Source organism: Aethalodelphis obliquidens, unplaced genomic scaffold (genome assembly GCF_003676395.1).
Source record: "Aethalodelphis obliquidens isolate GAN/ISIS:26980383/991018 unplaced genomic scaffold, ASM367639v1 scaffold38, whole genome shotgun sequence".
In the NCBI taxonomy this organism is placed as follows: Eukaryota; Metazoa; Chordata; class Mammalia; order Artiodactyla; family Delphinidae; genus Aethalodelphis; species Aethalodelphis obliquidens.
The window spans coordinates 4,530,667-4,551,487 of record NW_020837982.1 but is presented as its reverse complement, the minus strand read 5'-3'; the positions used below and the strand labels follow the sequence as shown (position 1 = coordinate 4,551,487).

General features: G+C 61.2%; 2 protein-coding genes across 5 annotated transcripts; one reads left to right on the top strand and one right to left on the bottom strand.

The window, feature by feature from the left end:
- The first annotated feature begins 816 nt into the window (after positions 1 to 816).
- Positions 817 to 16,297, top strand: GIT1 (GIT ArfGAP 1). Of its 3 annotated transcripts, none has more exons than XM_027130509.1 (20): positions 817 to 1,075; positions 6,595 to 6,728; positions 7,194 to 7,306; positions 7,428 to 7,533; positions 8,043 to 8,260; positions 8,346 to 8,440; positions 8,777 to 8,819; positions 10,943 to 10,991; positions 11,461 to 11,533; positions 12,107 to 12,204; positions 12,628 to 12,739; positions 12,868 to 13,001; positions 13,109 to 13,261; positions 13,373 to 13,603; positions 13,694 to 13,747; positions 13,937 to 14,023; positions 14,151 to 14,224; positions 14,332 to 14,514; positions 14,646 to 14,709; positions 14,886 to 16,297. In XM_027130509.1, exons 1-20 carry the CDS (start codon positions 1,024 to 1,026, stop codon positions 15,096 to 15,098), a joined length of 2,286 nt encoding a protein of 761 aa, XP_026986310.1. In that variant the 5' UTR covers positions 817 to 1,023; the 3' UTR covers positions 15,099 to 16,297. The 3 variants fall into 3 exon arrangements, with proteins under 3 accessions (XP_026986310.1, XP_026986312.1, XP_026986311.1); XM_027130511.1 differs by having other exon boundaries at positions 915 to 1,050; XM_027130510.1 differs by lacking the exon at positions 817 to 1,075 and adding an exon at positions 1,185 to 3,213.
- Positions 16,283 to 20,687, bottom strand: TP53I13 (tumor protein p53 inducible protein 13). 2 transcript variants are annotated; one of them, XM_027130526.1, is made up of 7 exons: positions 20,477 to 20,637; positions 20,216 to 20,284; positions 19,934 to 19,975; positions 18,161 to 18,289; positions 17,824 to 18,024; positions 17,158 to 17,713; positions 16,283 to 16,460 (listed from the first exon to the last, which is right to left on the bottom strand). In XM_027130526.1, the coding sequence occupies exons 1-7, from the start codon at positions 20,546 to 20,548 to the stop codon at positions 16,450 to 16,452; spliced, it is 1,080 nt and encodes a 359-aa protein (XP_026986327.1). In that variant the 5' UTR covers positions 20,549 to 20,637; the 3' UTR covers positions 16,283 to 16,449. The 2 variants fall into 2 exon arrangements, with proteins under 2 accessions (XP_026986327.1, XP_026986326.1); XM_027130525.1 differs by lacking the exon at positions 16,283 to 16,460 and adding an exon at positions 16,708 to 17,071 and having other exon boundaries at positions 20,477 to 20,687.
- Between the last annotated feature and the right edge of the window lie 134 nt (positions 20,688 to 20,821).

The window sequence follows — 20,821 nt, the reverse complement described above, 5'->3', positions numbered from 1 at the left end:
AAGTCCAGGAAGAAAGGCCACCACAAAAAAGGTCCCTGTATGTTATATGCACACGCCCTGGACACACACACCCCTGGTGGCTCAGAAACACCGTTGATATATACAAGACCGATGCGAAGTGGATATTACTGCACACAGGCACAGTGGTCACTCCTCAGGAGGTCTTCAAAAAAAATTGCCCAGATTCTTTCCTCTCTGGATGAAAGCATGGAGGAGGGATAAATGTCTTTTTAGCCCGGTGGCAGGGGATACATGACCTCTGGCACCTGGGCGTCCATATTGCTGGCGGTGTGCGTAGTCAGCAAGAGTGTGACCACACATACACCTGGACACACAGGCGGACTCATGGGGGACCAGGATGCACAACTCACCCCAAACAGAGACAGGTACCCTGAACCACAGCCCCTTGATGAGGAAGGGGAGCCCGGGCCTCCAGCTCCTTACTCTCTTCTCTGATCCCCAGGGGTCACTGTCCCCGAAAATGAAGGGGATGGGGCTGTGAGGCAAACTCACACCGTCTGGGGACAGGGGTGCGCCGGAGCCGAGGCCTGGGCCGTAGGAGGCACTGCCGGCTCTGGCCTTGCGGCGGCCGTGGCCCCTTTAAGCGCCCCCGCCCCCTCCCGCCCGCGCTCTCGGCTTCCTTTCTCCTGGAGGCGCGGCAGGCAGGGCCTGGCGGCGGGGCGGGTGTGCAGTCTGCCCCTCCCCCGGTGGGACGGGCCTGCGCCGCTTCCTGCAGGAGCGGCCGGGAGCCGCGCAGGGGGCGGAGAGAGAGAGCGGCGAGCGGCGGAGGGGCTGCGCGGGGCGGCGCGGGGCGGTGCGGGGCGGAGGGCGCCCGAGGGCGAGCGGGCGGGCGGGCACGGCGGGTTCCGGGCCAGCCTCGGGGGCGGACAGTTGGCCGGGCTCGCGGAGCCTAGCCGAGGCCTTGCCGGAGCTGGGCCGGGCTGCAGGGGCCGTCGCCGCCCGGGCCCGCCGCCCGCGCCCCCCACGCTGGCCCAGAGGGCTGCGGCCGCGTCGCCGCTGAGGATGTCCCGGAAGGGGCCGCGAGCGGAGGTGTGTGCGGACTGCAGTGCCCCGGGTAAGCGGGGCCGGGCCGGGGGCGGGACCGCTCACCGAGGCACCGCCGGGCGGGCGCCGGGGCCTGGCGGGAGCGCTTTGCGGGGCCGGAGGGCGGGGCGGGGCCGGGCCGGGGGCTGCGGCCTCCGGCCTCGGCCCCCGCCCGGGCCACTGCGGAGCCGCGTCCTTGGCGGGAGGGAGGCCTGGGGGGCCGCTGTTTCCTCGCGTCCGTGGACCGGCGAGGAAGGACATTACCGGCGCCGCCTCCCACCCCTCAGTATGAGGGAGGAGGGCAGCTGGCTGCCCCCCCTTCCATCTCGGTATCCAAACGGAAGCGCCAGCCTGGGGTGGCAGGAGGGCTGTGGCAGAGGCCGGCCGGGTTTAGGAGGTGGGGGCGAGTGTGGTTTTGTGTCATCTCAGTGCCACCCCCGCGTCTTGCACCTGCTGCTCGCATGGTCTGCGCGCCCGCTGGGGTGGCGGAGGGCAAGGGGCAGAGAGCTGGGCAGATGGGCCAGGGGGGCCTGGATACTGTTTCCTCGGGAGCAGATGACGGGGTGGCTACTCCTAGGACTCCCTGCCCCGGGTTCCAAGGCTCCTCGCAGGGCCTGGTGTTCAGGGCCACCACGAGCCTGGGCATCTTCCCCCGAGGCGTCCCCAGGCCTGGTGACTGGGAGCAACGAGACAGCTTTTACTGGGTTCCAGTAAGGCCTACTTGGAAGGTGGGTTTGGCGTTACCCTAGCCTGGGCACAGACCCCTCCCCATCCCCTAGCCCAGTCTGGCCAGAAATGGGTAGGGAGCAGTGCCGAGGGGTGCCTAGATTCCTGGGATCCACCTGGCTTCCTGGCCTGCCTCTTGGCTATATTTACCATGGTGTTTCCCTTCTCCTTCCCAGCAGAGTCAGGTCCAGGCTGATGTAAACCCCCCCCCCCCCACCTACTGAGGAAGTGAGGATCAGTGACCCAGAGAGGCTGCTCCGTTCTGATGTGGGAGGACACTGCCAGTGATGGGGCTCAGCAGCTGGCCTGGGGAAAGGAAAGCCCTGGCCCTTGACCGGCTTCTTTTTAGAAAAGGCGCCATCTCCCTGGGAGACCTCTGGGCAGGCTTGGGGGAGGGTGGGGTTGTCTGTGAACCTCTGGGCACAAAATAAGTGTGAGAGTGTGGGGTGCTGTTTTGTGGGCCCGTAACTTGCAGCCACCCTTTGGACAGGACCAGGACCCCAACAGGGAACTGTGGGTGCCTGGCAGAGGCACGGTGATCTGGGTGGTTTTGACCCTGAGGCCTCCTCTCAGGGCATGTCATGGTCTAGAGGACCTTGAAGAAACTATCTGGGGGGGGGGGCGAGGGGAGGAGAGAAGGGGTGTCCCTACCCCTGATTAGTTAGAAACTCTCTCCTTACCCCAGCTGCAGGCAGGTCTGGGGATGGACGGGCTGGGAGGAGAGCTTGCCTTCTGTCTGTCTGTCCGAGGCTGTTCTGCACCTCTGCTGGGCAGACGTAGCAGTGGGGGAGGGCAGGTAGGACTGGGAGGGGGTTGCTTAGTAAACACTTTATCAGGGAAGCCTGGATTTTGGTGTTGTCTTTGTTTCCAGATTACTCTGTGACTCATGGCAAGACTTTCCTCACTCTGGGTCTCAGTTTCCTCAACTCTGAGGCAAAGAAGTTGGAGTAGAAATGGTTTTTGAGGACTGTTCCACCTCCAAGTCTGTGGTCCTGATTCTGGGCCAGGGGGACACTGGGCAGCATTAGCAAGGCAGTTGTCCTTTCTCTGCTGCATTTGACTGTTTGGCTGGAAGCCTCTGGATGTCCAGTGGGCATGGGCAGGAGTGGTGTGTATCTGTTGTGTTGGGGTGCCCAGCTCCCACCCCCAGTCCTCATCCCACAGAGCCATTTGTGTCCCCCTGGAATCTCCTTTTCCCCTGATCCAGAATACAGATCAGGAAGAGGCAGGTGGTGAGGTCAGGATGGTGGGGCGTGCAGGGTGCTGATGAAGTCTTGCTCATCCCCCCACCCCGGCACCTAGCATGGTGTCTGGCACATCGCAGGCATTCTTCAAGTGTCTGGATGCTTCTCAGGACCCCAGCTGACTCTTTGGGGCTACCCCACACCCCGACCCTATGATGCATGGCGTGGCATTTTCAGTTTGGGACCTGTAGCAGCCCAGGTAAGAGGCTTGAGGGAAACCAGCAGTTTGGAGCCCAGGCCCAGAGCCACCTCCTTGGTGTATGCTTCCTACCCAAAGTCGTAGGCTTCTCATTGTGATAGGAGCCCTGCAGTCCCAGCCCTAGGAATGGGGTCGTGGCCTTTTTGTGGTTGGTTAATTTGCAGGGTCATGGAGGTGAAAGGTAAGATGCAGCCTGACCCAGAAGGGCCCTGTCCTCCCTCTGCTCACAGGCCTGGGCACACGGGACAAGTGTGAGTATGCTGTGAGACGGCTGGGCATAGCCTGGCTGCTCTGGCAGCTGGTGCCACCTCATTAGGCACCGTCTGTGTCCCTGCCTGCCTTGGGAATCCAGGAGAGGGCCAGGGGTCGGGGAACCCTGGAGAATGTTTCCTGCCCCTCCACTCACCCTGCCGCACAGTCCTGGCTTCTCTGTCACGGGCCTGCGCCTCACACCACAGGCCTTCAGGCAGCCTTCCCACTTTGGCAGCCCCAGGCACAGGCGTGAAGACCTCAAGATGCCCATCCTGCAGGCACCTTGAGTGAGCAAGGCTGGCCACCAGCTAGGGACATTTGGGAACCTGCAGGCTCATTTGTCTTCATAATGTAGATTATGGGGTGGGGTGAGCGATGGGCTTCCTCTTTTACTGAGGTATAACTTATGTACAGCAAAGTGCCTTTATCTTATTGTTCAGCCTGATAAGTTTTTACCTGCCTATATACTTGTGTGACCACAGCTCCGATCAAGAGGTAGAGCATTCTTATCACCTCATAGGGCTTTCTTGTGTCAACGCCCCCCAGAGGCAGCCGCCATTCTGACCTCTATCCCCATGGATTACTCTTGCCTGATTTCAAGATGGTGGGCTTCTCCTTCTTGTCTAGTGAGGATCTGGTCCCTAGATAAGAAGAGGCTGGCTCCGGGCCCTGGAGGTCACCAGTGGCTTTGGGTGGTGACATGTATTCACCTTAATAGAGGCCTCCATGGGGTTGGTGCTGGTGAACATTATCCCAGGACCCCTCCTGCCACTTGCTCATACGTACCAGATGCCCCCCCACCCCACGACTGAGGCAGAAGCCCAGGGGGAAGGTTGGCAGGGTACTGAGGAGGAGACCACATCCCCTAACCCTTCTGCCCCCTACCCTTCTGCCCTGAGTTTGGTCCTGGAAGCCTGTTTGGGGGCAAGGGTCCCTTAACCTTAAATTACAGTAGCCATTTGACTTTCAGAAACCCTTCCTGGCCCTTTGGCTTAGGAACTGGCCTAGGTGGGCCTTGGGGGCTCCTGCTTGGGTAGGCCCAGGCCCCTTGGACATAGGGAGTATGTAGTAAGGTGACCCATCTGTGTCATCCAGAACTGAGCTGGCACCAGTGTGCCCCAGACCAGGACAGTGTCCCCTGCCCACCCTTCCTATTTCAGGTCACCGTGGAAGAGAGGGAGAACCCCTCCCCCAGGCTGGGTGAGTGCCGAGCAGAGCCTTGGACCCCTTTCCCCAGATCCTGGTCACTGCCTCATTCAGGGGCTCACCATGTCTGGTCTGGCCCTGGATATCTGGCCAGCCTTCCCAGGTCTGGCTTCTCCGGTAGGGCCACGGGCTTGGGGTGGAGGCCTTAGAGCTGCCCATTTATGATCCTGGCCTGGGCGGCTCCCTCCTGACAGGAAACCCCACCATTTCAACAAGAGGAATTCAGGCTGCGTCATTTCCAGCTTCCTGCCTGGGCTGGCGGAGGGGGCTGGCAGGCAGACCCCTGACCCAGTGGTGTTTGGGGGTCGGGGGGAAAGGAGCTTTACATGCCTGGGGGGCCCTCACCGCTTGGGTAAAGCCAACACTAAAGTTTGCTCTAGGGCTCCCCCTCTTGGCACAGATGGCGGGTCCTTTCCTCGTGGGCCCCTCGCCTCCGAGGAAGGTGTATGGCCGGTACCTCCTGCATCCCTCTGCCCTGTTTTGGGGGGATCCCTAAAGAAGTCCAGACCCAAAGAACTGAGCCCTCCTCCTTTCACCTCCTGTTTCCATGCCACGGAGGGGACACTCACCACGGCAGAGCTCAGGCTGTATCCTGACTCAGTTTCCTCACAGTTCTCTGGCGAACACTGGTAGAAGTCCTTGCAGGGAAGGGTATGAGAATTGCCTTCTGGTTGGAGAGGCTCTCATTACCCCAAGCCTGTCCCCTCCCCTGGTGGGGGCCACTCTGGACAACATGAGCACTAGGGGCGAGGCAGAGAGCCAGTCCCCACCCCCTCACCCCCCGCCAGGACGGGGCTTCGTGAGACAGGCCGGGGGCCTGGGCAGAGCACAGTGTCCTGCGAGAGAGGCTCCCTGCCCCCACTCTCCAGTGGCACACAATGGCTGCTTTCTCCCCCGTGACCTTTCTGCAGCCTGAGCTGTATGCAGCTGTCTCCTCCCCCTCTCCCAAGGGGCCTGGGATGGGTGGCATCTCCCCTGCCCTGTAGAAGGACCCCAGGAGTTCCCATCCTGCTTTGGTCCCCCTTGTTGCTTCTAAAGTTCACTTCTCCCCAAGGAGTAGAGAGTGGCTCCCATGGCCCTCGCCCACTTGGGGCTGCAGCAGCAGCTGGTGTGGACATGGCATGGTCTCCAGCGTCTAAATGCCTGGGTTCACATCCCAGCAATCCCACTCATTAGCTGTGTGGCTTTGAATAAGCACCCTAACCTCTCTGAGACACTGCTTCCTCATTGGTAAAGCAGGGGTAGCATTTCCCACCTTGCCTGACAGTCATTAGAGGTACCATACTTACGGCACCCAACTGGTACACAGTGGGTACTCAGTCAGTGTTAGTTCCTTTGCGCTCTCCATCCCCCTTAAGAGGGGCTCCAGCTCACCCCATCACTGGTGGTGTCAGGAGACTCGGTCATGAAAGGGGCTCTTACCTGCCAGGATGAGGACAGAGGCGGGAGCCCTCAGAGGGGTGTGATGGGTCAGGCAGGTGAGCTAGTGGTTCTAAAAGAAGCCTGAGTGTAGGAGAAATGTGGCACTGATCCGGACACAGGAGTGCCTAGAGATGTGTGGCGTGCAGTCCTTGGGGACTTCTGCCTCCCTGGGGCAGGGCTAGGGTGGCAGCCTTGTTCCCTGGGGAAAGGCTGTGGAACTGGTCACAGTGGCTGCAGGACAGGAAGCTTTGCCCGCTGAGTAGGCCCTGGGGACCACACCTCCCCAGAGGGGCAAAGACCTGTAGGAAAGGGCTTGGCTCTGATGGGAGTCCCTCCCACCTCCAGAGCTCAGCGTCCTCATCGCTGGTCCAGCTCCCAGAGCCTTGGGGGACTGAGTGAGCAAATGTGTGTGGAGTTCTAAGCGTAGTGCGGGCCCAGGGCAGTGTTCAGGAGGCCTCGCCCGTGTCTGGCTGTGGCTGACCCTTCCCCCCACCCCGGCAGACCCCGGCTGGGCCTCCATCAGCAGGGGTGTGCTGGTGTGTGACGAGTGCTGCAGTGTGCACCGGAGCCTGGGACGCCACATCTCCATCGTCAAGCACCTTCGCCACAGCGCCTGGCCCCCCACTCTGCTGCAGGTACGGGCTGTGCTGGGCCGTGCTTCCTTCCCCGTAGCGTGTGCTGAGCGCTGGCACGTTTCCCCCCCACACCCACGTACACAGCTGTCTGGATCCCGCAGCTTCCGGGGGCAGCACCCACCCAGGGCAGAACCCAATCCTGACCCTCTCCACCCGGGCGCCGGCCCACACGGAGAGGAGGCTTCCAGGACCGGAGTCACACAGACCTGGGCTCTCACCCCAGCTCTGCCACCTAGTAGCTCGGCCATGTGGTGTTGAGTTTAACGTCTCAGAGCCTTGGTGTGCCCACCATGTCACCCGAAGTGCTAAGCAGGACCCGCATCCTTGGCTGGGAAGGCCTGACTGGGTAGGGGTGCAGCGGTGCCAGGCACACAGTAGGCCTTTTAGTACTGTGTCCAGCCTGGTGCTCGGAGGTGTTCCCCAGCGCGCAGTGGGCATTCTCACTCTGGCACCTCTTCCCTACAGATGGTGCACACACTCGCCAGCAACGGGGCCAACTCCATCTGGGAGCATTCCCTGCTGGACCCCGCGCAGGTGCAGAGCGGCCGGCGCAAAGCCAACCCCCAAGACAAAGTCCAGTGAGTCGGGCTCGAGGGGTGGTGGCTGAGGTTGTGCGCTCAGGGGCAGGAGCCTGGGAGGTCGCTGGGCAACTGGCCTCTCCCGCTCTGCTCCCCATTTCCTCCTGCGTGCTCCATGCAGCCCCATCAAGTCAGAGTTCATCAGAGCCAAGTACCAGATGCTGGCTTTTGTGCACAAGCTGCCCTGCCGGGACGACGACGGAGTCACCGCCAAGGACCTCAGCAAGGTTTGCGGGGCCCCACAGCAGAGGGCTGGGCCTCTCCTCTCCTCACCCACAGTGCCATCACCACTGAGCCCTAGGCCCCCAAGGCAGCCAGGTCAGGCAAGCATGGTGGGCACGGTGGAGGGACGAGATTGCGTGGTCAGGCCGCGTGTGAATAAGGCCCCTCCGCTCCCAAGTGGACACACGAGGCTAAAATTCTTCAGCTGCCGCCCGAAAGGCAGAAAACTCTGGGCAGTTTCTGAGCCTCCCAGAGCCTCGGTTTCCTTATCTGTAAAATGGGAAAGAAATAGCATCTACCACGGAGTTAACAGCTGTGGTAGGTGGTGACTGACTGCAGCTGTGATTAATTGGCATGAACTCCTAGTGGGAAGCCCTCTGTCTCCTCGACAACCTAACTTCAGCTGGGCCCCTTGGAGTTGGTAGGAGTCCCAGGCGGGCCTGGACCAGGGGCCGCTGGAGGTGGGAGGGGCCCCCCCCCCCCCCCCGTTTGTGGCACACTCTGCTCCTCACAGCAACTCCACTCGAGCGTGCGGACGGGAAACCTGGAGACGTGCCTGCGCCTGCTGTCCCTGGGTGCCCAGGCCAACTTCTTCCACCCAGAGAAGGGCACCACACCGCTGCATGTGGCTGCCAAGGCAGGGCAGACGCTGCAGGCCGAGCTTCTCGTAGTGTACGGGGCTGACCCTGGCTCCCCTGATGTTAACGGCCGCACACCCATTGACTATGCCAGGTGAGGGTCCGCTGAAGGGTGAGGCTCAGGTGGGTGTGGGGAGCGGGCTGCGGCTGTAGGGCTGAGCCATGCCCCCTCCCCACAGGCAGGCGGGGCACCATGAGCTGGCGGAAAGGCTAGTCGAGTGCCAGTATGAGCTCACTGACCGGTTGGCCTTCTACCTCTGTGGACGCAAGCCGGGTGAGCAGTGTGTGGGGCAGGCTCGGTTGGGCCAGGCAGGTGGGACCCAGACACACCCCAGCAGCAGGTGCCATGGTGACAAAGCCGGCTGGGGAACAACGTTGCTAGGCAACTGGCTCCTGTGAAATTGCTGCAGGCTCTGGGCTGCAGCGTGTTGGGGTAGGGAGTGGGGGTGGGCATAACTTCCAGCCAGTTCCCAGGGCTCTTGGGGGTGGCCTGCCCTCCTCCCTTCCCCTGTCACTTCTGGGTGCCAAGCCCTGCTCGTGGCAGTGAGGTGGGCTCCCAGCTGCTAAGGCCACCCAGCACCAGTGACTTGGCATTTTTATTTTTATTCAGATCACAGGAATGGGCATTACATCATCCCACAGATGGCAGACAGGTGAGTGCCCACCTGACACCCCTTCCCAGAGGCGGCTGGATGCCCTGTGGGTGCCAGACCCCCAGAGCCGCCCCCACCCCCCAACTCTTCAGCTTTAGGGGCCTGGGACCCCCACCCCCATTCCCCTTCGGGGCTGGAGTCACAAGCATATCGCAGTCCAGTCCTCACTCCCTAATGCTGGGCCCCAGCAGCAGGTAAGAGATGTTGACTCAGCACACGGCCAGCACAGCCTAACCCCCATGGCTGTCAAGCACATGGGGTTTGAGTACCAGAAACAGCCCCCCTAGGAGCAGCGGATCACTGAGTTCTGTTCCCAGTGGCACTGACCCCAACTGTAAAATCTTTAGACAAATTTTTGCTCTTCAGTGAAAAGGTGGTGGGCCCCGGGAGTTCGACTAACTTTGGGATTCTGCCAGGCCAAAATTGGGCAGGGGCTGCGGGCCCAAGGCCAGTAGAGGTGTTTCTGCCTCTTATCCAAGAGGCCCCAGGAGCTCAGGCTCGGGGTGGGGGTGGGGGGTGGGGTGGGGTGGGGGGGATGCTCACCCAGCTCACAAGATGGATGCTAGCGCCACCTGGTGGCTGCCCGCGATGGCCAAGCTGTGCCTGCTGGCCTGGATCTGGAGAGGAGGCTCCCTCCCTCTCCAGAAGCCAGTGTGGCCAGATGGGGATGGTCAGACCTGGGCACCTCGGATCCCTGAACGCCCAGATCTTCTCTCTGCTGAGACCCCAAGACACCCCGCTACTTTTCTGGTCTGATTTTGCCTGATGTGTCTGCCTGCTTGCGTGTGTGTTGTAAACGTGTTCTCAATGAAATGTTAACCGACCACCTTCCCAGTGCCAGCTGTTCTTGCCGCTGGACCCAGAGGTAACTCAGGCGTGATCCCTACCCTTAAGGAGGTCACAGCCAAGAGGAGAGGCACCCTAGTCAGTTGTAGTCCATTGTGGGGAGTGCAGCAAAAGAGGCAAAGGCATAGACGTCAGAAATGCTGTGCCAGGAACTACAGGCAGACTGTATAGCTGAAGCATGTGAGAGGCAGGGAATCCCAGGAGCAAGACTGGAAGAGAGACGGGGCAAGAGAGTGGCCGGTCCTGAGCCCCAACCAGAGCTGAGACCACCCCAAGAGCAGAGAGGTTCCAACACGGTTGTGTGGAGTCTGCTCTGCCGCTTACTGGCTGTGTGGCTTCAGGCAGGCTCCTTAACCTCTCTGAGCCTTAGTTACTGCTCCTGGAAATAAGAGTGACTGTACCTATCTTTTTGGGCTTCTGAGAGGGTTAAATAAGATAGTGCCTGCAAAGCATTTAGCGTTTTTATTTCGTTTATTTTTTTGGCTGCACCGCGTGGCTTGCGAGATCTTAGTTCCCCAACCTGGGCCCCCAGCAGTGAAAGCACCGAGTCCTAACCACTGGACCGCCAGGGAATTCCCTAGCATATTTTTAAGTGAGCTTTTTGTTGAAGTGTGCCATACATAACCTGTTACTATTGAAAAGTTCTGAAGGCGAGGGGTAGCGCAGCCAGATGTGTCAAAAATACTTTGGCTTCTGGGTGAATAAAGGGGTGCAGGGGCAAGACTGGAAGCGGGAAGATGGGTGAAGAAATGTTGCAAAAGACCAGGCAGGAGGATGGAATGGCAGAACCTGGGGAAAGCCTGGCTAGGGCTTGAGGCTGAGGGAGGTTGCAGGTGACCCCCAGGAGCTGCCGCTGGTGTGGTGGGTCACTGAGAGGAAGAGCGAGCCGGCCGAGGAAGGGCTGGGGGGAAGATGAGTTGGGCTTGGTACACTCTGGGTCTGGCGTGTGCACGGCGACGGGTCTGAGCTTGACATGGGAAGGCGTTTGCTGCCCTGCTCCTGGGTAATTGCTGCCTCTGTCCTGTTCTTCCCTCTGCTGCCTTCCTCTGGACTTAGATCTCGGCAAAAGTGCATGTCTCAGAGGTATATGGTGCCTGCTCGGGGACAGGCTCTGGAGGTTTGGTGGGGCAGGGAGGCATTCGGTGTGCAGCACCTGGGGTGTCGTCTCCCTGGGATCCCTGCATGTTTGGGAGGTCACTGGCAGGGGCCTGGCCACCGCTCGCTCACATCTGGCCCCTCCCCTCTTCCCCATTCCCGTCTCCCTCCTTCGTCCACAGCCTAGACCTGTCCGAGTTGGCCAAAGCTGCCAAGAAGAAGCTGCAGGCGGTGAGTCTCCTCGGGCCCCTAAGGCTTGGAGCTGCCCTCCATCTCTGACCTGCCCCCGTCGCTGCGACGGCTGTCCCTGTGACGGCTTCCCCCTTCTCTGACCTGGTGCCCTCTTCCAAGTCTTGGACCTGCCCCTCACTCTAGTCTCCTCAGTCACCTGTCCTCCACCTCCGCACCCCTCGCCTTTGACCCTGGCTCTGCCCTCCTAAGGCTCCCAGGGCACGAGGCGCATCTCTAGCTACCTGGGCACTAACCAGTCTGCTTTGGTCTCCCTCTGCCTCTCCCACCTCGGAGCTTGGCAGGCAGACCCCACCCCAGTTGCCAGTTCTGAGACTGGGGGGAGGGCTGGGCGGCACAAGGGACACACAAATCGTTTTCGACATCTTCTAAGATCCTGGTGAGCTGGCTTGCTTGGCACTGGGGGGGCCAGTTGATCTGACAAAGCCTGGGTCCCCGCCTCCGCCTCCAGCTCAGCAACCGGCTTTTTGAGGAACTTGCCATGGACGTGTATGACGAGGTGGATCGAAGAGAAAATGACGCTGGTGAGCCGGGAGGGGATCGAAGTCTTGGGCAGAGGGGACAGCGCGTCTGCCTGCTGGGGAGAGGCTGGGACCTGGTGTGGCTCTGGGGTCCTTTTACTGGGACTAGGAAGAGGTACCAGGGGCTGGTCTGCTCGGCAGGCCTGAACGGAAGCCCCGGCCAGCTGTGAGCCCAGCCCAGCAGGCAGAGCATGCTGAGCTGGACGCGGCCAGCCTGCTCCTCCCCCCAGCGCCCTGGACTGGGGCTCCTCTGCTCTGGCTGCCTCCCACTTTGGCTCTCTCCCCAGTCCCACTCCGCCCCCTACATCCCTTCTTCCTGGCCACAGCCAGATTCCAGCCCAAACTCCTGGTTGGCAGGGGCTGGTGGGAGGGAGTCGCCTCGTTCTGTTTGTCAGTCCCCAACCGGCCTCTCCCTGACCCAGCCTTACTTCCCCTGTCCGGAGACCACCCCTTTCTTGAACACCAACACTCGGTGGGCATGGGGAGGAGCTCGGAAGGCTGTGCTCCTCGCTTTCCCACCTCCACCCCGTGGGCCTGGCCACCGCGGACCATCCGCTCCCTGCCCCTCCCCCCCAGTGTGGCTGGCAACCCAAAACCACAGCACCCTGGTGACGGAGCGCAGTGCCGTACCCTTCCTGCCCGTTAACCCTGAATACTCAGCCACGCGGAATCAGGTGAGTGGGCTGGACCGGGGGCGGGGGGGGGGGCTGGGGCGATGATCTCCCCTCCTGGGGTCACCAGCTCTATGGGTCCTGCCCTTCCTGGCAGCCTGCTGTCTGGGCCGAGTCTTCCCCACTCCTGGCTGCGGCCTCTCCCTGGCCCTGCTGGCTCTGGGATTTGGGAATGGGGAGGAGGCTGTTCTTTGGAGCATTTGGTGAGCAGCCCCCTGGGGAGGTGTTCCAGCCTCTTCCTGAGAGCTCCCCTAGGCACCCCGAATCTGTGTCATTCCCCACCCCCTGCCCTGGCCCGGCGAGCTGGTCTGGCACGTTTTAGCTGTGGTTAAGTCAACTGTCTGACGGCCTGGCTGCTTTGTCCCCATCTCTGTGTGTCAGCCCTAAGGGCCTTCTCACACCAGCCTGGCCCTTTCTGCCTCTCAGGGGCGACAGAAGTTGGCCCGCTTTAATGCCCGAGAGTTTGCCACCTTGATCATCGACATTCTCAGTGAGGCCAAGCGGAGACAGCAGGGCAAGAGCCTGAGCAGCCCCACAGGTGGGAAGGGCGTGGATGGGGGTGCGGTGGTGGGCACTGTTCCAGGATATTCTCTCTCATGGCTCTCTTCTGGGGGTGGCATGATAGATGGGCCGTGTGAGCCCTGAGTGACAGGCCTGTGCCCTCAGACAACCTCGAGCTGTCTGTGCGGAGCCAGAGTGACCTGGACGACCAGCACGACTACGACAGCGTGGCCTCGGACGAGGACACAGACCAGGAGCCCCTGCGCAGCGCCGGTGCCACTCGGAACAACCGTGCTCGGGTCTGAGCGCTGCCCCTCCCCACACCTCCACCAAGGCCCTGCTCCATCCTCTCGTAGCTCGGGCCTCGGGGACAAGGGGACTGACGGGCTCACGTCTCCTTCTGCAGAGCATGGACTCCTCAGACCTGTCGGATGGGGCCGTGACGCTGCAGGAGTACCTGGAGCTCAAGAAGGCCCTGGCTGCCTCCGAGGCAAAGGTGCAGCAGCTCATGAAAGTCAACAGCAGCTTGAGTGATGAGCTCCGGAGGCTGCAGCGGGAGGTGAGGATGGGGGCCTCCCAGGGCCCCAGTGCCGGGAGGAGTTACCCCCTCCTGGAGGTGGTGGAGCTGCCTGGACCATCCGGAGTGTCTTGACACCACTCTCACTCTCAGATCCACAAGCTGCAGGCCGAGAACTTGCAGATCCGGCAGCCGCCAGGGCCAGTGCCCACAGCCCCACTCCCCAGCGAACGAGCGGAGCACGCGCCCATGGGGCCTGGCGGGAGCACCCACCGCAGAGACCGCCAGGCCTTCTCCATGTATGAACCGGGCTCTGCCCTGAAGCCCTTTGGAGGCCCACCTGGGGATGAACTCACCACCCGGCTCCAGCCTTTCCACAGCACCGTGAGCTGCCTACGGGCCTCAGGGTGGGGGGTGGAGACGGGGCTGGGACCACTGCAGGGCCCTCCATGACGCCCACTGTGCCACCCCCAGGAGCTGGAGGATGACGCCATCTATTCAGTGCACGTCCCTGCTGGCCTTTACCGGGTAAGCAGGGCCTGAGGGAGGTGGGTCCGTTCCCACAAATAGGTTGTGAGCCCCAGCAGGTGCCAGGCTCTATGCTGGACGCTGGGCACAGGGATGACTAGACACACATGGTCCCAGCCTCACTGCAGGGAAGCCGCAAGGTGGGTGGTGGGGAGGAGGAGACTGACTCCAGCCCTGCCTGGGTTTCAGGTCCGGAAGGGGGTGTCGGCCTCAGCTGTGCCCTTCACTCCCTCCTCCCCACTGCTGTCGTGCTCCCAGGAAGGAAGCCGCCACTCGGTAATGTGCATCCCCAGGGCCAGACGGATGGGCTGAGTGAGATGTGTGCTTGGGGGGTGGTGGGCGGGGGGGGGGGGGGTCTGTGAACGTGCACCTTACCTGCCACCCCTTCCCTGTACCCCTCCAGAGCAAGCTTTCCCGCCATGGTAGCGGCGCGGACAGTGACTATGAGAACACGCAAAGTGGGGACCCGCTGCTGGGGTGAGGCATCCGGGGGAGGGGGGGTGAGTGGCCCCTGAGCGTCTGTGAGGGTGTAGGCAAGCGGCCTCACAGCTGGAATGCCTCCCTCTCTCTCCTCTCTAACCCAGCCTGGAAGGGAAGAGGTTTCTAGAGCTGGGCAAGGAAGAGGACTTCCACCCGGAGCTGGAAAGCCTGGATGGAGACCTCGACCCTGGGCTTCCCAGCACAGAGGATGTCATCCTGAAGACGGAGCAGGTCACCAAGAACATTCAGGAATTACTGCGGGCTGCCCAGGAATTCAAGCATGACAGGTATGGAGGTGGGCGGAGGCTCGTATGGACTTCTGGGGTGTTGCAGAGGGTAAGAGAGGGACCAGTGTTCCACTGTCCCTGGGAACCTTCCCTGAGAGCCCTCCTAATTTACCCTCCCCTCCCCCCCATAGCTTTGTGCCGTGCTCAGAAAAGATCCACTTGGCTGTGACTGAGATGGCCTCTCTCTTCCCAAAGGTACAGGGGCCAGAGAGGGGAGCAGGACTGGGCGGCACCTCAGGGTGGGGCAGGGCCTCAGGGCGGGCAGGTGTAGAGGATCTGACAGCTACCTGAGTAGAGCCATGGACACATGGGGCCGTATCGTGGCTCATGGTTTGAAATCCAAGGCCCAGCTCCCTCTGCCCTCCCTCCAGAGGCCAGCCCTGGAGCCAGTGCGCAGCTCCCTGCGGCTGCTCAACGCCAGCGCCTACCGGCTGCAGAGCGAGTGCCGGAAGACGGTGCCCCCGGAGCCCGGCGCCCCTGTGGACTTCCAGCTGCTGACTCAGCAGGTGATCCAGTGCGCCTACGACATCGCCAAGGCTGCCAAGCAGCTGGTCACCATCACCACCCGAGAGAAGAAGCAGTGACCACTCTCCCTGCACCCTCACCCGCACCCTGGGACCTCACTGGCCATGGGAGCTGGGCCACTCCAGACACTAATCCCCACCCCAACAGAGCCGCTGGCACAAGTGCCCTTAGTGCTGCCACTCTCACCTGGCAGCCAGGTGCCCTGGTGCCTGTCCCCCTCAAGCCCCCAAGGATGGGGAGGTGAGGTGGCAGGAGCTTCTGTCCCCTACATTCCATGCACCTCTCCCTGTACATAGCATCCCCTCCCCCTCTAGTGTGCCGGGGCCTACAAGGCGTCACTCCCAGCCCCTTGCCCTCTAGGGCACCCTCAGCAAAGGGTCGGGGGGGGGACACTCCAAATGGGGTGGTTCCCTTACATGCACCCCACCCCCATGAGCCAGTCCAGCCCTATTGGGGGCTGAGCGGGGGCATCCCCCCTTGTACATAATACCTGTGGATGTCCCCACCCTGTAGCCACCAGCCCCCTGCTGCTCTCCTTCAATGCCAAACGGCCCCAGCCTAGGGCACAGGCCCCAACCTGTGCTCCTGGGGTCCCCAGCAGCAAACACTGGAAAAGTCTTTTTTCTCTCTCTCCTCTCTCCCACCCCTTAATTTTAACGTTGTGGTAACTGAGTGTCCCTGCGTGCCTGCGTGTGAGTGTGCGGGGCGGCAGTGCCGTTCCGGAGGCCTGGCCCGACTGGAGTTTTGTGAGGGGGTGAGGGGACCAGAGCAGCGGGACCCGTGTTGGGCGTTGGCCCCTCCCCCCCATCCTGGGGCCAGGGACTGCTGGGTAACCAGCTGGGGTCCTGCCCTCTGCCTCCCCTCATTGTTCCCCCCACTCATACCCTTTCACTATGAACATAAAAGGAAAACCACTTGGCTCCATCTCTCTTCCCCTCCCTTGTGGAGGGGGATTGTGCTGGTTGGGGCAGAGAACTGAGCACCTGAGCCTGGGGCTGGCTCCCCGGGGTCCCTGACTCAGCTGAGAGTCCCCTCCCTGTAACCTCTGAGAGGCCAGTGCCTGCAGTATCTGGGTCCCTGGAGCCTGGGCTGCAGCCTGGGAAGGCTGAGAGGCAGATGGCAGCGCCCACCAGCTCCTCTCCCCGTCCCGCCTCTGTCCCCGGGGGCCAGGCTCTACCTGTGTGGTGGTGGTGGTGGTGGGCTGAGTGTCAAGATGTGTGTCATGTACATTTGTATCAAAAATAAATAAGTGACCATGTGCCCTTTCTGATGCTTAGGGAACTGTGGGAGGGATTGGGGAGGTGGCAGACGTGAAACGGAGAAAGACCAACCTGGCAAAAGTATGAAGCAAGTGAAGACCACGACTCTTCCAGCCCCTGTACTTGAGGGAAGGGAAGCCCCTGTCATCTCTTAGAGGAGTCCTGGAAATAACAATGTTTCAGTAAATACCACCACCATCCCCACCACCTGCTCACCCCTGGTGGTGGGAGGGGTCTATCACGCTACTAAACCCCAGTGTCTGAGGCCAGGCTGGCAAGACGAGACAGGCCAGTGAGTGCCCAACTTGATACTAGCAACCCCCTACATCAAACACGACCCAAATGGCCTAGGACAGTGTTCTGGGTGGGAGGGAGTCTGTGTGGCAGATGCACAAGCTCAACTCCAGGCTCTACTAAAATAATTTAATAAGAAAAACGGAGTTTTTGCAACGGAGGCTGAGACAGCTCCTTTTTCTCTCCTCCCTTTCCCCTTCTCCATCCCTCCCAGCAAACCACACACTAAGGACCAGCCCTTTTACAACGCTTAGGCAGGACTGCGCCATCTGGCCACCAGGGGGCGGCCCTGTGCGCGGTCCACGTGGCGCAGCCTCCCGGCGGGAGGAGGAGCCGGACCTGCCACAGTGGCAGGGCTGGGGCAGGTCACTCGGAGCTGTCCCCATCCGGGCCGCTGTCCGGCGTGGGCGGGAGGAGGGGTCTCCGGCGGGAGCGCTTGACCCGGCGAGGGGGCATCTGCAGCCTCCGCTTCAGCACCGCTATGGGCAGGGTGGGGAGCTGTCAAGGGCAGGGAAGCCATCGGGAGCGGGGCGGGGCGGGGCAGGTGAGGAGGGGAGCTTCTCACCAGCCACTGTGTCCTGGCTGTCCACTGTGGGCTCCCAGTAGATGCTCTCCCCACGCCTGAAGTTTCGGTGCAGCCGCGTGCAGAGCGTGGCCAGGGTGAGCAGCACCAACAGGAAGGTCAGGGCCATGGCAGCCCAGGCGGCCTCCTCCGTGCGCGGGGTGGGGCCCCGGGCTGCCCGCGGAGGCGCTGCTGCCCGAGCGGCCGGGGAAGCCTGACTTGGACAGGCACAGGCCCCTGGGCTGCTTTGCCCTTTGGGCACCTGAGCCTCTAGCCTGGAGCTGACACTGCTTCCAGGCCCCCCAGGCAGCAGTGGGCCAGTGGGCACAGATGGGGCATTATCCCTTGCACCCTGGGGTCCCAACACAGGCTGCTTGGCCTCCATGCTCCGTGGGGAAACAGAGCGGAACCTCAGGGCTGAGGGGGTGGGCTGGAGACCAAGGGCAGCCCGCAGCCCACGCCTCTTGGCACCACTAAGGAAGAGCTGCCTAGGCCCTCTAGATGCCACCTCTACGCCTGGGGGCCTCCAGCTCCGCAGAGTAAAGGCCAAAGCCGTGGCCTAGGAGGAGAAGAGACAGCAGTCACCCTTTCCCTGCCCAGATTACCCAATGACACCACCACCCTGGGTCACCAACCCAATGACCATCAAGCCTGGCCAGCACCCCTCACCTGCACACACCCTCTCCGGCACAGCCTCCCTCTGCCCGGTGTTGGCACCAAGGGATAGGGCCCAGAAAAACTGTCAGAGCGAAACCATGCTTTCTCCTTCTTTTGCTTCCGCCGCCTCCTCCTCTTCAGCCAGTGGGCAGCCCAGGCTGGCTCTACCCATGCCATCTCCAGCGCCACCCCCCATGCTGCCAGTACCAGGGGCTATGAAAGGAGATAACTGTTAGAGCTAAGACAAAGATGGGGAGCAAGCAAGAGAAGGCCCTGAATTCCCCTTGCCCTGCACGTGGGGCTGCAGCCCCTGCCAGTGCCAGACAACCACCTTTCAGCAACCACTCACCCGATCCTGGGTGAGGCTGGAGTCAGGGGCCAGTAAGGGCTGGGCCATGCAAATGTGGGCCAGGAAGGCAAGCTGGAGCTTCAGCCAGGGGTGGGCACAGGGATGGTAGAGGAAGCTGACATCCTCAGCCTGGAGGAAAGGCATGGAGACATCAAGCCAGGTCCCTCCCTAAGAATCCCAAGTTCTCCCATCCTGGGGAGCCAACTTAAAGGGACTCCCAGGATGGCCAGATGACCCTTCCACCTTCAGGGCTCAGGAAAGGACAAAGGGCCCTGGATACTGGCGTGCACCCCCTCTTGCCTCTGAGCATTCCTTTCATCCGTCCTCTCCATGCACTGCCACCCCTCAAAGCTCACAACTTCTGTGACAGCATGCGTGGTTAACCCTGCCAGACTCAGACCACACTCTTTAGCTGTATTTCTCTGGACCTGCCACGGTGGCTCTACAGGTTCCCAGTCTAGACTGTAAGCGCCCCCCAAATAGAGACCAGCTCTTCTATGTACTGCCCCATCTATATATTCAATCTCATCTCCCCAACGCATCCAAATACAGGGCACAAAGGCAGCAGGTGCACAATCTCAGGATGGAAACACTTCATCAATTATGAATTATTCTTTGATTGAGCTGACCTAACGCTCAGCACTTGTGCCAGACGCTGGAGGAGATGCCAAAAGAGAACTCCTGGACTCCGCTTGCAGGGAACGCAAAGGAAACTCAGGGGAACAGAACTAATGCAAATGAAAGCGCAAACTAATAAAACTCAAAGTGACTAGTTGTTAAGTTACAAGAGATAGGTTATAAGCATTACACAAATTTGGAGAAGGTGATGAATAAATAAGGGCTAATATGATCAGGCAAGGTCTCAGGAGAGAGCTGACTCCTATGCTGGGTTTTGAAGATGGATGGGGATGGATGGCAGGAGGGCAGGGAGCTGCCCCCTTCAAGTCAGGATACGCCAGGTGTTGAGGGGAATAAGCAGGTGCAAAAGTACAGGGGTGGGAATAAGCCTCGAACTCACACGTGTGGTGAGCAGACCAACAAAACGAGAGGAACCAAAGACGTGGGGAGGTTGGATGAGGTTTACTTAACGAGGTAGAGCCTGAAAAACAAGACAGGGGAGTATGGCCATGATAAGGCGAGAAATAAGGAGCCACTGGTTTCTGAACAGTGGAATGAAAGGGCTGTTTGGGAAAAGGAATCAGGTGGGTGGCATGAGCTCTTTCGGCCTGGAGCTATTACAAGGATCAAAAAAATAGACATTTCAGAAGGAAAACCAAAGGGACAGAGAAGCTATCCAACCACTGGCAATGAAAATAGGCAGCCACACAAGGTGAACCCACAGTTTGGTTGGTAACCTGGGGTACACACACTCCTTACAGCTTCCTATTTTCCAAAGTGCTGTCCCACACTATTTGTTAACTCCTCATGGGGAGGGACGTTACTAATAACCTCTCTTACAGAAAAATGAGGCCCAGAGAAGTCAGGAGACTTCCAAAGTCACACAGCAGAGCTGGAGCACAGGTTGTTTTTTCCTACTACCCTCAGAGTTTCCCTTGCAGCCTCCTGCCCACACAGACAGCTACTCAACAGGATGCCTGACAAGCACTGCAGAGGACCAAGGCCTGTGGCTCACTGTCCTGGGACTAAGAACATTGCCTCTTACTGGGGGGAGTGGTAAAGAATGGAGCTGGTGAGCAGAAAAGGTGGAGAAAGCCTGCGAGGAGCTCGCTGTTTCCAGTGCAGACACTGAGGATGCCTCCTGCTTGTACTTACCTGCCGTGGACTCACCCGTGTGTAGGTCACTCTTGGCGACACCTATACAGGGGGAGAGAAGAGAGCTTAGAGCCCATGGGGGACTCTGGGGGGGTGGGGTGGGGAGAGAACAGCAGGCCCGTGCCGTCACGTTGGAATGGAGACGTTGGTGGCTTGAGGGCCGGAGGAACCGTCAGAGGTGCTCAGAGGGCGGCTGTGGAAGGTGCCGCGAGGCCCGGGCGGGACTGGGCTGCCCCTTCACACTCCTCTCTCCCACTCTCCCACCGCCCTCCAGGCACCCACCTGTGGGGGCAGAGGCCACAGGCCCTCGGGACAACGGGCTCCCGCCTCCTCCGCCGGCTCAGCCACCACCTGTGGGTTCAAGACGCAGAAGAGCTGGGGCGTTTGGCCTCGGCGCGGGCTCTGCCCTCTCCCTCCCAGGCCCAGCCCTCCAAGGGGAGAACTCCTAGTCCCCTCTGCGCGCGCCACTCCTTCCAGCACGAACTTTTGGCAAAGCGCTTTGAGATCCCGGGCCGAAGCCTTCTCGGGAGCGGGTCGCCTTACCTCACTGGGACCCAGGAGCCCCGCTAGGGCCGCCAGGAGCAGCAGTTGGGGCGGAGGCGGAGGAGGCGCCATCCCGGCCCGCCCCAGCACTGCCCGCAGCCCAGCAAGCCAGGGAGCGCGCGCCGCCTGGCCCTGCCCCCGCGCACCCACGCCGCCCGCGTGCCCACGTAGACCCCGGGCTCGCGCGCGCCGTCCCGCCCCGACCCCAGACCGCGCGCCGCGACTCTCCAGGCTCGCGCGCCCCTCCCCTCGCCTCGCCTCGCCCCGCCCCAGTGCCCGCCCACAGCCCGGGACAGTGCGCGCAAGCGTCCTCAACCCCAAGCCGGAAAAATTGCTCGGAAGCCG

What these genes read in the sequence shown, in the direction of transcription:
- TP53I13 (XM_027130525.1), bottom strand. Translation starts at nt 20,548, where the DNA reads ATGGCGCCTCCTCCGCCTCCGCCCCAACTGCTGCTCCTGGCGGCCCTA. An exon ending in GGCTCCTGGGTCCCAGTGAG is followed by an intron (nt 20,285 to 20,476) that starts GTAAGGCGACCC and finishes TTGAACCCACAG; the next exon opens with GTGGTGGCTGAGCCGGCGGA. An exon ending in CACGGGTGAGTCCACGGCAG is followed by an intron (nt 18,290 to 19,933) that starts GTAAGTACAAGC and finishes CCTTTCCTCCAG; the next exon opens with GCTGAGGATGTCAGCTTCCT.
- GIT1 (XM_027130509.1), top strand. Translation starts at nt 1,024, where the DNA reads ATGTCCCGGAAGGGGCCGCGAGCGGAGGTGTGTGCGGACTGCAGTGCC. An exon ending in TCCAGCCTTTCCACAGCACC is followed by an intron (nt 13,604 to 13,693) that starts GTGAGCTGCCTA and finishes TGCCACCCCCAG; the next exon opens with GAGCTGGAGGATGACGCCAT. An exon ending in CAGGAATTCAAGCATGACAG is followed by an intron (nt 14,515 to 14,645) that starts GTATGGAGGTGG and finishes TCCCCCCCATAG; the next exon opens with CTTTGTGCCGTGCTCAGAAA.